Source organism: Microcebus murinus, chromosome 24 (assembly GCF_040939455.1).
Source record: "Microcebus murinus isolate Inina chromosome 24, M.murinus_Inina_mat1.0, whole genome shotgun sequence".
In the NCBI taxonomy this organism is placed as follows: domain Eukaryota; kingdom Metazoa; phylum Chordata; class Mammalia; order Primates; family Cheirogaleidae; genus Microcebus; species Microcebus murinus.
In genome coordinates this window covers 1,215,504-1,234,576 of record NC_134127.1, presented here as the reverse complement: position 1 = coordinate 1,234,576, position 19,073 = coordinate 1,215,504, and the positions used below count along the sequence as shown (strand labels likewise).

The 19,073-nt window shown below is 46.2% G+C and overlaps 1 protein-coding gene and 1 long non-coding RNA gene across 9 annotated transcripts in view; one reads left to right on the top strand and one right to left on the bottom strand.

Annotated features, from left to right (window-relative positions):
- Positions 1 to 534: 534 nt before the first annotated feature.
- LOC142864134 (uncharacterized) lies at positions 535 to 5,936 on the bottom strand. Of its 3 annotated transcripts, none has more exons than XR_012914711.1 (3): positions 5,847 to 5,936; positions 2,574 to 2,630; positions 535 to 2,460 (listed from the first exon to the last, which is right to left on the bottom strand). It is a non-coding gene; the product is annotated as an uncharacterized LOC142864134 (long non-coding RNA). The 3 variants fall into 3 exon arrangements; XR_012914713.1 differs by having other exon boundaries at positions 5,813 to 5,898; XR_012914712.1 differs by lacking the exon at positions 5,847 to 5,936 and adding an exon at positions 5,745 to 5,786.
- The window catches only part of GPAT4 (glycerol-3-phosphate acyltransferase 4), a 35,750-nt gene continuing 21,980 nt past the window's right edge, over positions 5,304 to 19,073 (top strand). For 2 of the 6 annotated variants that reach the window (XM_012777422.3, XM_075997310.1), the window contains exon 1: positions 6,064 to 6,230. Coding sequence is in view for 1 of the 6 variants with exons in the window: in XM_012777419.2 (XP_012632873.1) it covers positions 16,838 to 16,867 (30 nt within the window). In the remaining 5 variants the exon portion in view is untranslated. Of the gene's footprint in view, positions 5,381 to 6,063; positions 6,231 to 16,822; positions 16,868 to 19,073 lie in introns of those variants that run through there. The other 4 variants (XM_075997309.1, XM_075997313.1, XM_075997311.1 and 1 more) reach the window with 4 other exon arrangements.

Below are 19,073 nucleotides of genomic sequence, written 5' to 3'. Positions count from 1 at the left end.
GCATGGTGAACACAGCTGCTAAGGGATGCCGCCGTGAGCACCTCTGTCTCCTCCCTATCCCAATCTCTTGCACCTTCCAGAGGTCCTGACTCCATTAAGGCAGGTGGACCCACAGGGCACACTGTAAGAATCGGGGTCGCTCTCAAATTAAAGCTGGTCAAAATCAACACAAGACATCAGCAGCCAGCTGTGAAGCTGACTTACTCCTAGAACGCGTGGCAATTGTTTCTAGTGAAACTAGAGCTTCTGAATTCTATCTTGTCACGAGCATCACAGGAGACACAGCAGGTCAAGGGCGGCATCCGAAGGGGAAGTGCTGGAGGAGCAGCTGGGGCAGGCGTCACACTTAGAGAGGGCCTGGGATCCAGCCTTTCAACATGACCTCCAAACAAAGTTGCTCCCACAGCCACAGCGATCACTCCCAGGGTTGGAAAAGGAGGCTGCTCACTATTCACCTTTGAGTTTCACATTTGCGTCTCATTGCCAGACCACATTGCCTGCGGTGCACTTTGAATTAATATTTTTTTATAAAAGCCTCATCTTGTAAATAGCACAATTGTGTCTGTTGCCCCCTTTTTCTGCTAAAATTGTCGATTTTGGAAATATTGGTAGTCATCATGTAGTTTTCACTCATTCGGTAAACATTATTGAACAACTACTATACGCCAATTGGAAATAGAAAATGAATACAACAAAATTCACGGTCCAGTTGAGGGAGGGACCAGCCAGACCTAGAAATAAATAATAACAGTAAACACCGTCAGGGGCACTGAGAGAGTGTCAGAGAATGAGCCCCCTCCCTGGGGGGGGGGTGCCTGTGTTGGGGTTCACCCCTGAAGTGAGTCCCTAAAATATGAGTAGATACTTGCCAAAAATTACATTTCATCAGCTTCGATGGCCTTATTTCAGGTAGATGTGTGGTTTATACTAGACTTTTTGAATTACTAAAAAAATTAAGAAATAGGAGTTCCTCTTTTCTTTCCTTGAGGAGCGCAGGAAGGCAGGCGCTGCTTCAGCAGAGGTGGCCCTGGGCAGGCGGGAGTGAATCTCGGAAAATGGAGAGTTGGGCAAAGGAAAGGCTTACCATGTTCGTCCAAGAGGATGTTCTGCTCAGCCAACTTTTACCAACTGCTTGGCAGGTGCAGGGGGCTTTGGGGGTCGAGGGCATTGCCAGAGCCCTGGGACTGTACATTTCCTTCTTTGCTTTTTAAAAACTCCATAGCAAACAAACAGCCTACTGATGGTGATTTGGTTTCCTACTGGCAAAAGCGTAAGCTGACCTACCAATCCTATCATTCCAGTTAATTCTAGATTTCCAGTCATCCACCCAAATTAATAACTAAGCCTTCTCTTTTTATTAGTGTCTCTTGTGGGTTTGGGTCCCCATCACCAGACCATCCTGCCATGAATTGGCAAAAGTGGGTCCATTTCCAAACTGAGGACTCCGGTGTGGATCCAGACTGAAACGACCTGTCTTCTCCACTTTGCTCCCAACGGCGAAGTCTCTACTTACATCTGCACTGTTTTGCATTGTATTAATCTGACCCAGCATGTGTTTCATCCATACTCTGAGGCCCCTGAAATTTATGTCACTAGCTGGAGCTCTCCTCCCAACTCCAGACTCTAAACACTAAAAACAGAGTTACCATATGATCCGCGATGCCACATCACGGCATATATTCAAAAGAATCCAAGACAGGATCCCAGATGCCCATGTGCACATGGATAAAGTGTATACATACAGCAGAATATTTTTAGGAGGGGCACAGAGAGCACTTTATTTGGTGAATGCTGACAGCTAAGCATCATCCAAGAGAGACAAGGCAGGAAAGGAGCTGTGCAGGGTGCCTGGGAAGCCCTCAGGCTAGGCGCACAGGCTCACCAGGCTCGGGGGCCTCAGCCACTCCGTACTGTATGGATGAACTCTTCATAGCTGGTAAGACCCTGGCTGTCCCTGTGCCCGGCCACCGACATCTCCTCTTCTTCCTCCATCATCTCCTCACCCAGTGTGACAAGGATGTGCCAGATTTCAGGGCCCTTGTCAAACACCCAAGGGCCTTCCACATGACCCTCACAGGTGCCCTAGTCCTTACTCGTGGCTGCAGCCCGCAGCATGGGCAGGAGGTGCTCAAAGGGCAGCACTTCCAAATTCATCTCATCACTCTTGGGCGTTCCCAGGACCTCAACACCATTTTTTGTTGAGCCTCTAATCAAGTGTGAAACCTCTTTGCATTTCAAGACATGCGGAACACTGCAGCACCTGGGTGTTGGTGGGGCTCTGGTCCCACCAGGTGTACAGCCACCACGTCCCCACACTGGCTGCAACAGGACCTTGCCAGCCCGCTTGGTGCCACAGCTGGAAGGGCCTCCTGAACTCTGCGGCCTGGTCCTAGGCGAAGTCACGCATCATGACTGCTCAGCTCTGCTCAGCACTTTTCCTCACACAATGGAACATTTGTCCTAAAAAGGGAGGAAATTCGGACGCATGCTAGCTACGACACGGGTGAACTTTGAAGACATCATGCCAAGCGAAATACGCCAGTCTCAAATAGACAAATACTGATTTCACTTACATGAGGTAGGGCAGTCAAACTCCCATGAACAGAAAGTAGAATGGTGGTTACTGGGGGCTGGAGGGAGGAGAAACGGATAGTCTTGTTTAATGGGTATAGAATTCTAGTTTTTTGAGATGAAAAAGTTCTGAAGATTCACAACAATGTGAATGTATTTAACACCCCTGAAATGTACACTTAGAAATGGTCAAGATGGTAAATTTTGTATGTATTTTACCACAATTAAAAACTTAAAAAATATATATATATATAACATTTCTTTTGCTTTATTTGATTTTTTTCTCTTGGTGCTTGGAAATGAGCATTGAAATTGCTGGTTGCGAGTAAAGAGCTGTGGATGCACCTCTTAGGGAAAGGCCAAGGCTTCGTACACGTAAAAGGTGACGCGGAAGGAAGAGAGTCATGTGGCACATGCATGGTGTTATTTTCCTACGGAAGGAGTGTCCTCCCAGGCCTGTAGCACTGTGTGCTGCAGACACAGGACACAGGGATTGTAGAGGTGCATTTTGAGAAATGCGTTCGATGTTAGAACGGGGTAGGTAGGGGCTGTTAAACCTCTCACGGGGACCTTAAAACACCGCGCTCTTCTTCTTCTAATGGACTACCCTTCATGAGGTTTTTTTTTTTTTTTTTTTTTGAGACAGAGTCTCACTTTGTTGCCCAGGCTAGAGTGAGTGCCATGGCGTCAGCCTAGCTCACAGCAACCTCAAACCCCTGGGCTCAAGTAATCCTCCTGCCTCAGCCTCCCAAGTAGCTGGGACTACAGGCATGTGCCACCATGCCCGGCTAATTTTTTCTATATATGTATTAGTTGGCCAATTAATTTCTTTCTATTTATAGTAGAGATGGGGTCTCGCTCTTGCTCAGGCTGGTTTCGAACTCCTGACCTCGAGCAATCCGCCCGCCTCGGCCTCCCAGAGTGCTAGGATTACAGGCGTGAGCCACCGCGCCCGGCCTCTTCATGAGGTTTTTAAAATTGCTTGGTTTCTGGAGTACGAGAATATTTTCATTCTAGAATGTGAAAATACCTTCAACAATAATCTAAAGACAGTCCAAATTCGTAGTGACAAAAAATTCAGCGTTGGACTTAAGCCTGGATATGCTATGGGCGGTGGCCTTCTCCACGGGGACATTTGCTTTGTGTCTAGATTTCCAAGCCTTACTTATTTTATCTGTCCCACTTATATTCCTTGTACCTAGCGGTGAGTGTAACAAAGATCTGCCCAGATCACGGACCTTCACAAACAAAACTTCGCATGTTGGCCTCCTCTTCAGAGAGAAGTATGTCCCCCTGCACTAAAGAAGTTTAGAGAACATGCCAGTGAACTTCTGCCTGCACACCTGTGCTGACACCCAACAGCTGAGTCTAATATTTTGTTGGGCAAAGATTCAACCAACACCATTTTTTGTTGAGCCTCTAATAAGTGTGAAACCTTTTTGCATTTCAAGATATGCAGAGCACTGCAGTAGACAATGAGAACCGAGAGAAACAGAGAAACGTGAGCCGGAGGGGCCGGGAGGGCAGAGCAGACGGCTGGGCCACTTTCAAGCTTGGACTTGTTCTGGGGGCCAGATATAAGACCCCAAAGAGCAGGAAGAGGACGGCGGCAACGTTGAAACCCTATGGCTAGCACCGTGAAGAACACGCAAATGTGTGTTTCTTCTCTCAGGGAATTGGATCTAGTTGAAGATTAGACATGGCCATGCAGTGTTCAACCTCGTATCACTGGGATTCTCTAAAAGGGCTGGGATGGCAGGACGTGGGTGGCTCACGCCTGTAATCCTAGCACTCCGGGAGGCCGAGGCGGGCGGATCGCTCCACGTCAGGAGTTCGAAACCAGCCTGAGAGAGACCCCGTCTCTACTAAAAATAGAAAGAAATTAATTGACCAACTAAAAATACATATACAAAAAATCAGCCGAGGCGTGGTGGCGCGTGCCTGTCGTCCCAGCTACTCGGGAGGCTGAGGCAGGAGGATTGCTTGAGCCCAGGAGTCTGAGGTTGCGGTGAGCTAGGCTGATGCCAATGCACTCTGTCTCAAAACAAACAAACAAACATTACAAAATAAATAAACAAAAAGGCTGGGAATGCGACCAGGGCTCAGTGAAGGTCTGTTAAACGCGTGGATAAACGATTGAGCTAATAAAAGTGCAGTAAGCCCCAAATGGGTGTGGTAGCATTTAGCGGGGACAAGAGGCCCAGTGTTTGGGCGCAGAGCTGTCGCTCTCAGACACACACTTCAGGGCGTAAGAAGGCGCACTTTGCCCTAAAGAGGGCACCATCACATCGCGTATTGGGCTCGGAAGGACAAGCTGCCAGCAGTGCTGGGGGCGACCTGCGCCAGGCCTGGCACCGGCGGCAACCCGTCTCTTTCGGGCAGAGGGAAAAGGAAGGTGGGAGCTTTCCAACAGCACCAGTCTTACGGGGGTCGCTGGGCCGCGCGAGGCGTGGGGCTCCGAGCCGCGCGGCCCCGGGAGCTGCGGCCTGTCTACACCCGCGCCCCGCACGCCTCCGGTCGGCGGAGGCGGCCCCGCGAGACGCAGACACGCCGCCGCCGCCGAGGACGGTCACCGGGACGCCGGCCGGCGCTTCCCGAGCGCGGCGGGTCCCGGGCTGAGGCGCAGAACCCCGCCGCACGCCACCGGCCGGGCCCGCCGCGGCGCGCCCCCGACCCCCCGACCCCGCCGGGCCGGTGCGCGCGCGCGCGGCGTAGACAAAGGCGGGCGCGCGCACGCCCTGACGCAGCCGGCGGCGGCGCGGGCGGGAGGCCAGTCAGCGAGGGACCCGCGCCCGGCGCCGCGCGGCCGGTGAGTAGGCGGCGGCCCTCGCCAACGGCCGCGGGCTCGGGGCCGGGCGGGCCTGCGGGAGGGGCGCCCTGCCGCGCCGCGAGGCCCCGCCGCCGCCAGAACGCGCCGCCCGCGCACACCGGCCCCGACCCGCGCGGCGCGTCCGTCCTGCCTCGCGGCGCCGCTGCTCTCGCGGGGCGGCCCGAGACGCTCCCCTCCGCTCCCTGCGCGCGCTCCGGGGCCTGCGCCGCGCGGCCGGCCTGTGCTCGCGGGGCCTCCGCGGCGGCCCGCGCCCCGGGGCCGGTGCGTTTCCGGGTCGCTCCCCGCCGTCCCGGCCGCGCGCGGAGAACCCGCCCCGCTCGCGCCGCGCAGACGCCGCCCGCACCTGAGGGCCGCCCGCACCTGAGGGCCGCCCGCACCTGAGGGCCGCCCGCACCTGAGGGCCGCCCGCACCTGAGGGCCGCCCGCACCTGAGGGCCGCCCGCACCTGAGGGCCGCCGCGCCTCTCGGGAAGCGCTTTCCGTGGGGGTGGGGGGACCCGCGGCCGGCTCCGCGCACGAGCGCGGGTGCGTGTCCCCCCGCGGCCCTCGGCGGCGGCTTCCGGTTCGGGGTACGAGGCTCGGTGTCGCGTGGGGCCGGGTGCGCGCGCTCGGGGCGCGGGCTGGCTCGCGCGTCCGCCCCGCGGGGGCGCGCGTGGAGCGGGGGGCCAGGGAGGGCCGGCCAAGTGAGCAGGCCGCGGGGGGCCAGGTCCCAGCAGAAGGTGCTCCAGATTTGGACGAGAACTTCCAGGTCGTCTCGTCCAGCCTTTTCTGACTCTGTTTTTGAGCCCCGCAAGGCCCAGAGAAGTCGAGTGGCCTTTGCAGACGCGCAGGTAGGAAGAGGCCCACCTGGCCGCGGGCGTCCCCACCGTGCGTCCAGGTGCCTGCCGCCCTCCCTCCAGGTCGAGGAGCTGAGATGGGTAGAACCTTCTTCACCAAAGCCCAGAATGATAAAACTGGGGGGTTACGTCTTAAATTGGTTTGAGAACTGTTTGGGCCAAACGGGAAGTTCTGATCATAGTTTTTAGGAGACATGGGAAAATTCTGACCCCCTTAAGAGTGAAATGTCAAGGTTTGAGAATAAGAACAAGCTGTGAAGGATGTAGAAAGCATTCAGGGCTATTTAATAAAGAAGAGTAACTAAGGGAAACGGAAATGATTTGGAGTGCACCTGCCAGGTGTTTTGCACTTACTGTTCTGGGAGAATGACAGCATCCTGTCATAAATCCTTTCCTGCCTTTAACAGGTAAGAACCTGGGCTGCTTGAACCATAGGTTAGGCCTTTTTTTTTTTTTTTTTTTTTTTAACCAAACTATAGTATTAGTTTCCTAACAGACTTTATGCTGTTTGATTTCCTTATCTCAAGAAAAACAGGTAAATTCAGTGCTTGTGCCTCAATTTTTTTTTTTTTTTTACTCTTAAAATGGTGATGTTCCACCTCTTGAAGGAATGCTGTGAGCGAGTCCTTGTACGTAGAGTTCTTTGAGTTTGGGTGTAAGTTCGGATTATGTACATGATGCGACATAATTATAAATTTACTTTTAGGATGGATTTTTCTTGTGTGAGTTTGTGACCTAAATGCAGTAGTTGTCGTGTACAGACGGTTTATGGAAGTGCCACTGAAATAACCGTGGCTGATCTTTCAGTCAAAGTAAATCATCACCCCTAAAGATTGAGGAGGGAGAGAAGCAGATGGTGTGTTTATTTTGTGTTTGGTGTCAGGAGGAGTGCTGTGGCTAGTCTATCAGCATTCTAGCCTAACTTGCTAAGTGGTTTCTGCTAAAGAATAAACCACTTTTCTCGTATGTGCCTATCACCAAAAGTTACCTTTTATTAAAAAAAAGAAAACTTACGCTTTCTGGAGATTATTTGGACCTGGTTCAACTTGAACTGCTCTGCAGAGTTGTTTCTTCAAGTAAAGCAGAACCCTAATATGGCATGTCATTATTTCTTACTGTGTGTGTCATTGTGCTCACAGGGAAAGCTTGACCAAGTATCACCATCCCATGTTATTGAGCCATATGATGGTGCTTATTATAGCATGGTCAATGTTTTTTAAGAGGATAGAATTTTAGAGTTAGAAGGAATGTTGTAAGTGCTGGCGTTTTCCCCAACTCTTTTAAGGTATTCTTTCTCCTTTAAAACGTGTAAACACGTGCACATGCCGAACAATTGCAGAGGCTTGTCTCCTTTCTTGGAGCACTCTTTATTTTGCCTGTATACTTGTTGTTAGTATGTTTGGATCCCACCTCCAATTAAGCTGTAAGCTCAAGATCTGCAGTAATAAAAAATTGCTTTGTAAAATACAGGAGCTTGGCCAGGTGCGGTGGCTCACACCTGTAATCCTAGCACTCTGGGAGGCTGATGCCAGAGGATCGCTCAAGGCCAGGCGTTCGAAACCAGCCTGAGCAAAAACGAGACCCCCATCTCTACTAAAAATAGAAAGAAATTAGGTGGACAATTAAATATATATATAAAAAATTAGCAGGGCATGGTGGCACATGCCTGTAGTCCCAGCTACTTGGGAGGCTGAGGCAGGCAGATTGCTTGAGCCCAGGACGTTGAGGTTGCTATGAGCTAGGCTGATACCATGGCACAGAGCTTAATAACATTTTTGTTGACTTTTTTGAATTAAAAAAAAAAAAGTCAGGAAACTTAAATATAGGGAAGCCAAGTGATTTATTCAAGGTCACATAAACCAGATAATAACAGAGTTGTACATAGAACTTGAGAAGACTCCAGTTCTAAACCTTTTTGTACAATACCATTTTCTTAACACCTCAGAGAAGGTGAGAAAAAATAATATATATAGGTATCTTTTTTCTTATCAGTTAGTGATATATTATTTTCACAGTCTCCTTTAAAATTTTTTGATCAGTGCTGTCCAATAAAAATATAAGGCATGGTGCATTGGCTCACCGCCTGCAGGAGGATCAGTCAAAGCCAGGAGTTTGAGGCCAGCCTGGGCAACATAGTGTGACCTCTGTCTCTACAAAAAAGAAACAAAAATTAGCCAGGTGTGGTGGTATGTGCTCATAGTCCCAGCTACTCAGGAGGCTGAGATGGGAGGGTCACTTGAGCCTAGGAGCTCAAGCCTGCAGTGAGCTATGACTACACCACTGCACTCTAGCCCAGGTGACAGAGCAAGACCTTGTCTCTACCAAAAAAAATCTATATATATATTTTGTATATGTATATATAAAATACAAGCTATGTATGTAGGTTTAAATTTTGTAGTAGTAGCTTTAAAAAAATAAAAGTGAAATGTTCCATTAGTTTGTTTTAATCATTCCATAATGTGTGTGTGTGTGTGTATATATATATATATATCAAAGCATCACATTGTACTCCATAAATATATACAATTTTTTTTTTTTTTGAGACAGAGTCTCGCTTTGTTGCCCAGGCTAGAGTGAGTGCCGTGGTGTCAGCCTAGCTCACAGCAACCTCAAACTCCTGGGCTCAGGTGATCCTCCTGCCTCAGCCTCCCGAGTAGCTGGGACTACAGGCATGCGCCACCATGCCTGGCCAATTTTTCTATATATATTAGTAGGCCAATTAATTTCTATTTATAGTAGAGACGGCATCTCACTCTTGCTCAGGCTGGTTTCAAACTCCTGACCTCGAGCAATCCGCCCACCTCAGCCTCCCAGAGTGCTAGGATTACAGGTGTGAGCCACTGCTCCTGGCTCATAAATATATACAATTGTTTGTCAGTTTTTTCTGTTTTTTTTTTTTTTTTTTTTTTAACTGACAAGCCTGAGAAACCTCTGGGGTCTGGTCTGGTCCGGGGCTTGTCTCTTTTCTGTTTTTTAATTGATATATAGTTCTGCATATTTATGGGATACATGTGATATTTTCATACATGTATACAGTGTGTAATGATCAAAGTAATTAGGATATCCATCACCTCATTTATCATTTCTTTGTGTTGGGAACATTTCAAATCTCTTCTATTTTGAAATATAAATTATTGTTAGTAACTATAGTCACTCTACTGTGCTGTCAAACGCTAGAACTCATTCCTTCTACTACCTGTATTTTTGTACCCTTTAGCCAACCTTTCTCCGATACCCACCCTCCCCCGTAACTATCATTGTATTCTCTACTCCATAAGATGGAAGCCTTTTTCGCTTCCACGTATAAGTGAGTCAGTTACTTTAAAATTTTAAACATTTCTTAAAAAGTAAAAACAGGTAAAATAACTTTAGTAATGTAACCCACTTTATCCAGACTATTACTTCAATATATAATCAACAGAAAAATCACTAGTGAGATCTTTAGCTTGCATTTTTTCATGGTAAGTCTTTGAACCCAGTGTGTATTTTACATTTACAGCACATTTCAAATGTTTCAGTGTCACATGTGGTTAGCGGCTACTCTGTTGAACTGCACGGAATCACTGTCGGCGGAACATAAAGATAAAGGAGCATTTTATTTTGTTCAGTAATATTCAGTTCTGAGGTTAGAGTTAGTGGTTGTGGTCATTGGTTTTTTTCTCTCATGATGTAGTGATTTTCTTTGCACAAATGGATTATTTTGAGTTTTGTGGGGAGTTGAACAAAAAAGTCTGATGTCACAAATTTTGTACCTTTGCAATGAAATGCTTTCTCATTTTTTGTCTGGGATCAGTCTCATCTTTTTTTAAACATCATCTTAACCATTTTTAAGTATACAGTTCAGTAGTAATGCTTTCTCATTTTAAATTAAGACTGTTTCATCACTGGGAAAAAACAGCTTGACTTCTTAAAAATGGCCAGTAACAAACTCAATAATAAAATAACTGATAAAAAGTGGGCAAGAGATTTGGACACTTTACCAAAGACGACATGTGGATGGCAAATAAGCACATGAAAAGGTGCTCAGTGCCATTAGTCAGTAGGGAAATGCAAGTTGAAACTATTAGATACCCCTTCAAATCCGTCAGTATGTCTAGGATCAAGAAGACCTTAATGAGGATGAAGAGCAAATGGGACTTTCCCATCATGCTCGTGCAATTCAAAATTGTACAGCCAGTTTAGAAAAAAGGTTCTGAACCTACGTTAGAATTAGTCAGTGTACTCGTGGGTAATTACCCCAGAGAAGTTAAATGTATGTGCATACAGAGACCTACAGATAGCAGCTTTATTGGTAATAGCCCCAAACTGGAACAGCCCAAATGTTCATCAGTAAGTATGTGAATAGATAACAAATTGTGGTATATCCATATAACTGAATATTGCCCGGCAATAAAAACAAACAAACTGAGGCAGGCACAGGTGAGTCACGCCTGCAATCCCAGGACTTTGGGAAGCTGAGGCAGGAGAATTGCTTGAGCCCAGGAGTTCAAGACCAGCATACATAGACGCCCACCTCTATAAAAAAAATTAAAATTAGCTGGGCATGGTGGTGTGCGCCTCCCAGCTACTCGGGAGGCTGAGCCAGGAGGATCAATTGAGGCCAGGAGTTGGAGGTTGCAGTGAGCTATGATCTCTCCTCTGCACTCCAGCCTAGGTGACAGAGTGAGACCCTCTCTCAAAAATAACTAAATAAATAATTGAAAAAGAACAAACTGTTGACATATACAGCAACATGGGTGGTTTTCAAAATAGCAATGCTGAGTGAAATAAACAAGACAAAAAATTTTTTTTTAGAAAAAGAGGCCAGGAAGTTGCTTCTAATTACATATAAAATACTGAAATGTAGAAGCACAAATATTGAGATCGAGCTATCAGAGCAGTGTTTCGGTTGAAAATGAATTGTCTTGAGTCTTAAAGACCCAACAAATTGAATTGTCCTTATAAAAATATTCTTTCTCCTTTTTTCTTTTTTGAGACAGGGACTCAACCTGACACCCAGGCTAGAGTGCAGTAGCTTGATCGTAGCTCACAGCAACCTCAAACTTCTGGGTTCAAGCAATCCTCCTGCCTCAGCCTCCCAAGTAGCTGGGACTACAGGCATGTGCCACCACGCCCAGCTAATTTTTCTATTTTTCGTAGAGCTGTTGCTCTTGCTCAGGCTGGTCTCAAACTCCTGACCTCAAGTGATCCTCCCACCTCAGCCTCTCAGAGTGGTAGGATGATAGGTGTGAGCCACCATGCCTGGTCCTTTATTAATTTTTTTGCCAGGTCGAAGAGGCTGTTGATGTTGCTTTGGGGTGAACTTGGTATGGTGTTACTTATTGTCCAGTTTTAATTCAAGGTAGGCCTTTCTAGGCAAGGGGAATGTTGTCTCAGTCAGAATGACCTTGGATAAGACGAAGGCCCTGAAACTGGCCATATTCTGTCTTCCTGGTAAGTTGAGTCATCCTTGGCCTGGTGCATCCTGGCTTTGTCTGGGATGTTTATCTCATCCAGGGTTGATGTCAGCTTTGTGTATTCTTTGTTTTTCCAGCTCTTCAGCTGCACTTCAGTGTAGTGGCTCCAAGAGCCACCCTCTCTCTTTGGAAACGTCATACGCTTTTCTTACTAAGCAGCCACATCCTATTCAGGCAGTTTTCTTATGCTCCACTACTTCTGATAGGCGTGACGTTACATTCAGCCAGCTCTCATTTCCTCTGTGCCTGCGTGTTCATTTACCATCACGTCAGAGTTGGGCCTGTGTCCCGACTGGGTAAACTAGGAGAAATGGGTGGCTTTTCTCCAAAGTATAACCCACCCCAAAGCAAGTGAGGGGCCAGCCTGGGGAACAGAAAGACCACTAGACTCAGACCGCTGGATCTGAGTTTGAGTCCTGCTTCTTCTGTTAGAGCCAGTTTTGTAACTTGCGCCAGTTGTTTAACCCTTCCTAGGCTCAATTATTTGAGCCATAAAGTGAAGAGGTTGCATTAGAATTCTCACTCGACTACTAAAGTTGTGGTTTGTCGTGATTTTATTATTATATTATTGCCTCTGGCTTTTATAGTGATGAATAATAATAGCAGCCCCTGTTCGTGGAGCAGTTGGTGCCGAGCGCTGCGCTGGTCGTCGTGTTAGGTCTTCGCAGCAGCAGCACAGCATGCATGGTGTCCCCATGTGCAGACAAGAAGACTGAAGCGTGGAGAGTTTCCTCCTGAGGCCACACAGCTAGAAAGTCATGGAGGCTGGTTTTGCATGGAGCGTGTCTGATTCCTTGTATGTTTAACCATCATGTTTTACTGCTTCCTTGACATTCTGCAATTGTAGGCAAAGACACAAAGTCAAAATCATGTTTTAGGAGGAAATTATAGAAGACATCTGCTCTATTCACCGTAATGTGTCTGCCACCCTGCAGAATCCAGGGAGAGGTGCGTGTCTCTCGGAACAGAACAGCTCAATCTTAGATTCTTTTAAAAATAGCTTTATTAAGATACAATTCACATACTATACAATTTATGTACAGTTCAGTGGTTTTTATTATATTCACAGGTAAGTGCAACCATCCACAGTCAATCTTAGGACTTTTTGATCACCTCAGAAGGAAAGCTGGAGCCTTTTGCTGTCAATGCCCGTATCTCCCCTTCTCAGCCCTGAGCAACCACTACTCTGCCTTCTGTCTCTGTATATTTGCCTGTCATATAAATGAGTCGTAAAGTACGTGGTCTTTTGTGACTGGGTTCTTAGTATGATGTTTCAAAGATTCATCCATGTTGTAGCATGTATCAATACTTCATTCCTTTTTATGGCCAAATATTCCATTGTATGGATACACCAAACTTTGTTTATCTCTTCATCAGTTGATAGACATTGTAGTTTCTATCTTTTGGCAATCCTGAATAATGGTGCTGTAAGCATTTATGTAGTTTTTGTGTGTGTGGACAGTTTTTATTTCTCCTGGTATGTACCTGGGAGTGGAATTGCTAGGTCATGTGATAACTCTGTTTCACCATTTTCCTAGCTGTGCGGTCTCACATTCCTACCAGCAAAATGTGAGGGCTGGATTCTTGGTATTGAGCTAAAATATGCACCCCACAGCTGCCAGCCATAATACCCAATTCTCTGGTCTCGGAGTTTCCAGAGCAAGCCTGCTCTTCTGGTGTGCTCTGACACGGAGCGGCTTCTCGCGGGTTTCATGGTCCTGTGTAGTTTTAGATCCTCTCACCAACTCTTTGTGAATGCACTTCAAGTTTGTCTATATTCCCTCTCCCCTTTTTTAGAGAACTAGATGCGTTTTACTTACGGGTGGTTTGTGATCAAGGTAGTTGGTAGTTTTCTCAGCCTCCAGTTGTCCTCTCTCAGTTAACTGGTAAGAAGTCTTAACCCAGTAGTTCTCAACTCTGGCCACACATTAGAATCACTCAGGTCTCTTAAAAACAAACCCTGGTCACACTCACAGAGATTCTGATTTGCTTCATCTGGACCAAGGCCCAGCTGATCCACAGGTGCATCTTGGAGAATGGCTCTGGCTCAGTGTTCTGAGGCAGCACTGCTCACACCCTGCTGTGTCTATGTGGACATCCACTGTCCGCGTTCAGAGTCTCGGAGACAGATACATTTGCACAAGATGCCGACTTTAAGCATGGAGCATTTATCTCCCGATTTCTGCAGAGGTTGTCTTTCCCCCAGGTGCTCTGCAGACACTGACTGTGGCTGTGCTTGCCGCCCTGCCAGGCCACGTCCAGTTTCTGCGTGCTCCAGCCATTTTAGGGAATCGTAGACACCCTTAGGCAAGGGTGGTCGTTAAAAGAGATTTCTCATTAGTGCATTGTCACTCCTTTTTTTGTTTGTTTTGTTTTGTTTTGTTTCAGAGTCTCACTTTGTTGCCCAGGCTAGACTGAGTCCTGAGGCGTCAGCCTAGCTCACAGCAACCTCAAACTCCTGGGCTCAAGCAATCCTCCTGCCTCAGCCTCCCAAGTAGCTGGGACTACAGGCATGTGCCACCATGCCCGGCTAATTTTTTCTATATATATTAGTTGGACAATTAATTTCTTTCTATTTATAGTAGAGACGGGGTCAGGGTGGTTTTGAACTCCTGACCTGGAGCAATCCGCCTGCCTCAGCCTCCCAGAGTGCTAGGATTACGGGCATGAGCCACCGCGCCTGGTGAATACCTTCTTGAATACCTTCAAATGTTCCTCTCTTTCCTAGTGACGGGCTTAGTAAAAATAATAATAATAATTGTTCTTCTATTTTGAGGGTTTACTTTGTTCCAGACACTGAAGAGAGCTTTATGTTTATTATCTCATAATCTTTTCAGTAGGTTTTGTTGAACAGAAGCTTAAAGAGATCAGATAATTTACCCAAAGTCACACTCACATTGCTAGTTAAGTAACGAAGCCAGGATTCAAACCTGGTGTGTTTCTTATGATTTTTGAACCATGAGACTATTAGGTATTCAAAATGATAAACACAGTTTTAAAAATACCAAAAGGATAAACAGTGATATCCCCTTTCTACTCCTAGAGACAGCTACTATATATAGCCAATGCCTTGTGTGTCTTCCCAGAGATATTCTTAGCAAATGCATATAAAGTATTACATTTTTCCTTTTCTTCCCTTCCTCACAATTGGTATTTATTATGGACATTATTCTGCATCTAACTGGAAGATTGTTTCTTATCAGTGTATACACTGATGTCTCTCTATTTTAAACAGATGACTAGTGTTCCACTATATCCTCTGTTGGTGGACTTTGATGTTTCCTTTGGTACTACAGTCAGTAACCTAGCACGTTATCACTTTGCACCTGCTTCAGTACAGTGTTTATCTGCCTGTTGACATTTGGGGCTGGATAATTCTTGTTCCCGGGGCTGTTCTGTGCATTATAGGGTATGTACCATCATCCCTGCCCTCTATGCACTAGATGCCAGTAGGACTCCCATCCTGAGCTGTGACAACCAAAAATACCTTCAGACATTGCCACATGTTTCCCCCGGGGGTCAAAAATCGCCCTTGGTTAAGAACCACTGCTCTAATTTAATTTTTCCTTAGGACACATTTCTAGAAGTGGAATAGCTGTATCTAAGGTGATGTGTATTTAAAATTTTGTTGGCAAATGCTAAATTGTTCTCCATGGAGGTTGTACCATTTGACAGCCCAACCAGCAGTGTTTGAGGATATTTCTTCATTCTCACCAGTTCAGTGGTTTATCAGTTGTTTTTTTTTTTTTGCCATGTCACTGTAGTTTTAATTTGAATGTCTCTGTTTTCCAGCTGACCTCTTTAAATAAGCACTTAATTGCTTGCTAGGCATGTAGTGTTTTGTGGCTTGTGGTTTTTGTGCCACACTTGGTAGCACCATCTTCTCTATGCTTTCTTAAAGGTTGGTACCTAGAACCGAAGACAGTACTCAGGGTTTCTTCTGATCCTAATGAAATGATAATATGTACTATTTATTGAGATCTAATATCTGACAGGCATTGTGCTTGGTGCGTTCTATAAATGCATGTATCTTTTTGTGGTTTAAGCTTATATTTTTAATAAGATGGCCTTTCTTTTACCTTTTGAGTTGGTATGGGGCATCTCTGTGAACCTATTATAGAAGCCATGATCTCCTGAGTTAGCATGTATTACAGAGAGCTAGCTGAAAAGTATTTGATTCTGTAATTAGGAGTCATAATGGTCCCTACCAAACACCTGGTGATTGGGTCAGAATTGGTGTGTATGCACTGATCTAAATTAAGTTCCCTCTGTTACTTTTCCTGGAGTCTGTTCTTTCACTTGTTAATGGTCATCAAAGTTTGAAGTTTTGACTTTGTGCATGTTTATTTACTGGGCACTTGTCTCTAGGCATATCTGTTCACTGCTAAATATCTAACACCTACCTAGTGCTTGGCACATACTGTGTGCCCAGTGAATATTTGTTGAATGAATGAACTAGTCACTCCACGAACTGAGGCCATTTGGGGGCCTAAAGGCCCAGATTTACCATTCACTGGGTTGAAGAGTTTAGTGATGGGCTCTGTTGCCTTGCTAGGATGAAGCTGTCTTCCTGCTTAAAAGGCTTAGAATTAGTTGATTCATGTTTTTCTCTGGCTGTTGGGGGAACTGTCATCTAAACGATTTACAGTGAGGTTGGCTGGAATCGAGCTGTGGATGTTAGAGAGAATGGGTAAATACTCCTGGATTAATGGCTCCCCCTACCTGCACTCTTAAGGGGTCATAATTGTATCTATTTGAGGCAACGTGATACCTTCTTCTAAATGATCTGTTATCTACAAATTGTGATTTGACCGAGTTCTGATATGAGCGATTTTCTGATATTTCCAGACATCAAAATCTGTGTTAAGGGGGCCTTAAGACACCAGTTACCTCTGGCTTTAATGATTTTTCTGTTAATCCAGCAAGATGTTTGGAAACTTTCTTGATAACCGCAGTAAGCTTGCTGTTTCTTCTCCTTCTAAGAATTTGAGCGTTGTGCAGTTTGTATGTGTTGGCTGCATAACTTGTTTGGCTAGTTGACTGTTCTCTGTTCTGGAGGCTGGCACTTGTAACAGAACATCAGGGGACGGGGCGGGACAGGCAAGGGAGAGGTCACTCCCTCTGAGGGGAGAGAGCAGCTGACTCATGTGGCCAACTGTTTCCGTAAGGGGTCAGGTAAGGGGGTTGGAGAGTGAATATTTTGGCTAGGCCAGCTATCGTCTCTGTCACGTGTTCTTCTTTGTCTTTTACGTCTCTTTAAAAATGTAAAATCATTCCTAGCTGGTAAGCCTTAGAAAAAAGGGCCATTGCCAGATTTGGCCCATGGGCTGGGGTTTGCCAACCCCTGAACTAGGTGAAGAAATTAGTTTATTGCTACATGTGTTTACTTTAATGTTTTGGAGACATGAACCCAGAATAACCTTGGGAATTCTTGGTTGGTTGTGATCCAAAGAAGAGCGATCTAAACTCTGCCATGGAGGTCAAAGTGACCCTTGTGTTGGTCACCTTGGGTCTGTGGAACTCAAGGTAACCTTGGCCAGTGGGACAGAGGGCTCTTGCTGCCTTTTTCCCATGGGAGGGCTGGCCAAGGGGAGCAGGGAGGCAGGCATGGAAGAGTGTTTCCTAGGCAGGTCTGAGGAATATGGTGGTTCAGGTGCCCACACCTCTTCTGGAACGGCGTGAGAAAGCTGGCATGTGCAGTCAGTTAACCGGTTTATGAAATCGAAAGAGTAGGCCTGTACCTTGGATTCTGAGAACACCAGATTCTGATGCGTGAATCTAGCCCCTTGTGGTTTTTTCTAATCACAGGTTGTTCTCTAGAGCTGGCTGGCACGAAGGAAGTGTTACTTGATTTCAAGCTGTGCAGTTTGGGGGGTAGGAAGGGGTGGGGGTTACGGAGCAGGGGCTCACGGGCACACATACTCATCCTGACTCCTGCTCTGCCACCTGCTAGCTGTGCGACCAGCGTAGCTTGCTTAATCTTCTCAGGCTCAGCATCCCCACCTGGAAATGGTGCTTCCTTGGAGTTGTGAGAATTAAGTGAGGATAGTATGTGTAAAATGCTGTTGGCTCGATGCCTGTCGTGTTGTAAGCATTCCACAGATGTGAGCAATCGCAATGATAACGTGAAAGTGGAAGAAAATGGAAGTGGCAGGGTACCAGAAATAGCCAGCGTTTGTGACTCGGTGCTGCCAAACACCACATGCATGTCGAGCATTTAATTACTAAGTGTTTCTGAAGGTAGTGGCCCCCCAAGGAACTGGGTCTGTGTCTCCCTACCTTAGTTTCCTGACTTGTAAAATGGAAATCATGCAGGTTGTGAGTAACCACATGAGGTAACATGTGAAGGGCCTTAAGTTGTCTAAAGTATTGGACAGAATTTAAGGTGACATCAATACGTGTTTTTGTTCAGTTTCTTGAACTTCTAAATGTATTGAAGCAGCCAGAGAGTGACAGGTGCAAAACCAAAATGTTTTGCCAGTGAGACTTGATAGGATGCTCCCAAGTTCAGGATTTGCATAGGTTACTTGTAATTTGGAAGGAGTGATATAAAATTGAAATACTTTTATGAAATATTTGAAGTAGTGGAATTTAAAAATGAGTGGCTAGTGTGGAGAGATAGACTGGAGGAGTTTAACCTCTATGTAGAACATGTGACAATATCTTGCAAAATTAAAAATGTATATTTTCTTTCTCCCTACAATTCCATTTCTAGGAATTTATCCTGAAAATATATCTGCCATGTGCATTTTGTGTACTAAATCATGTATGCACCTAGTTATTCATTACAACATTATTTATAACAACAAAACAGCAGCAATACCAGTGCCTGTCCTTCAGAGACTGGTAAAGTCAATCATGGTGCATTCTTACAGTTGAAAACTGTGCACCTGCAGATTGAGGAAGCTCTGTATGCGCTGGTGGAACATTCTTCGAAGGGAAGCTACGTTAAGCTAAAAACAAAACAAAACAAAAAGCAAGGTGAAGAACAAAATGTTGCCTGGCCTGGGGCAGAAGTGGAGGGAGGGGAGTACAAATAGTATTTCCTTGTATGAGCATAGAATATCTTGGGAAGAATTTGAAGCTGGCAGTGTGGCTGCATCTATGAAGAACTCTGGCTACCTGGGGGACAGCTAGGAGGGAGGTTTACTTTTCATAGCATACGCTTTATATCTTTTGAAACATGTCTTAGGTACGTACATATACTTGCTATTCAAAAAGTGTGAGTGGCCACGGGTCATATCATTGGGGTCGCAACTGCAAAGCATCTGTATGTTTTCGTCCCACGTCTGTGTCTGCTACGTGTCGCTCTGCCTCGTCCCTTTGACTCTGAGGACTTGAGAAGCTGGTGCTGCCTGTAGGCTTACTCTAACCAGCCACC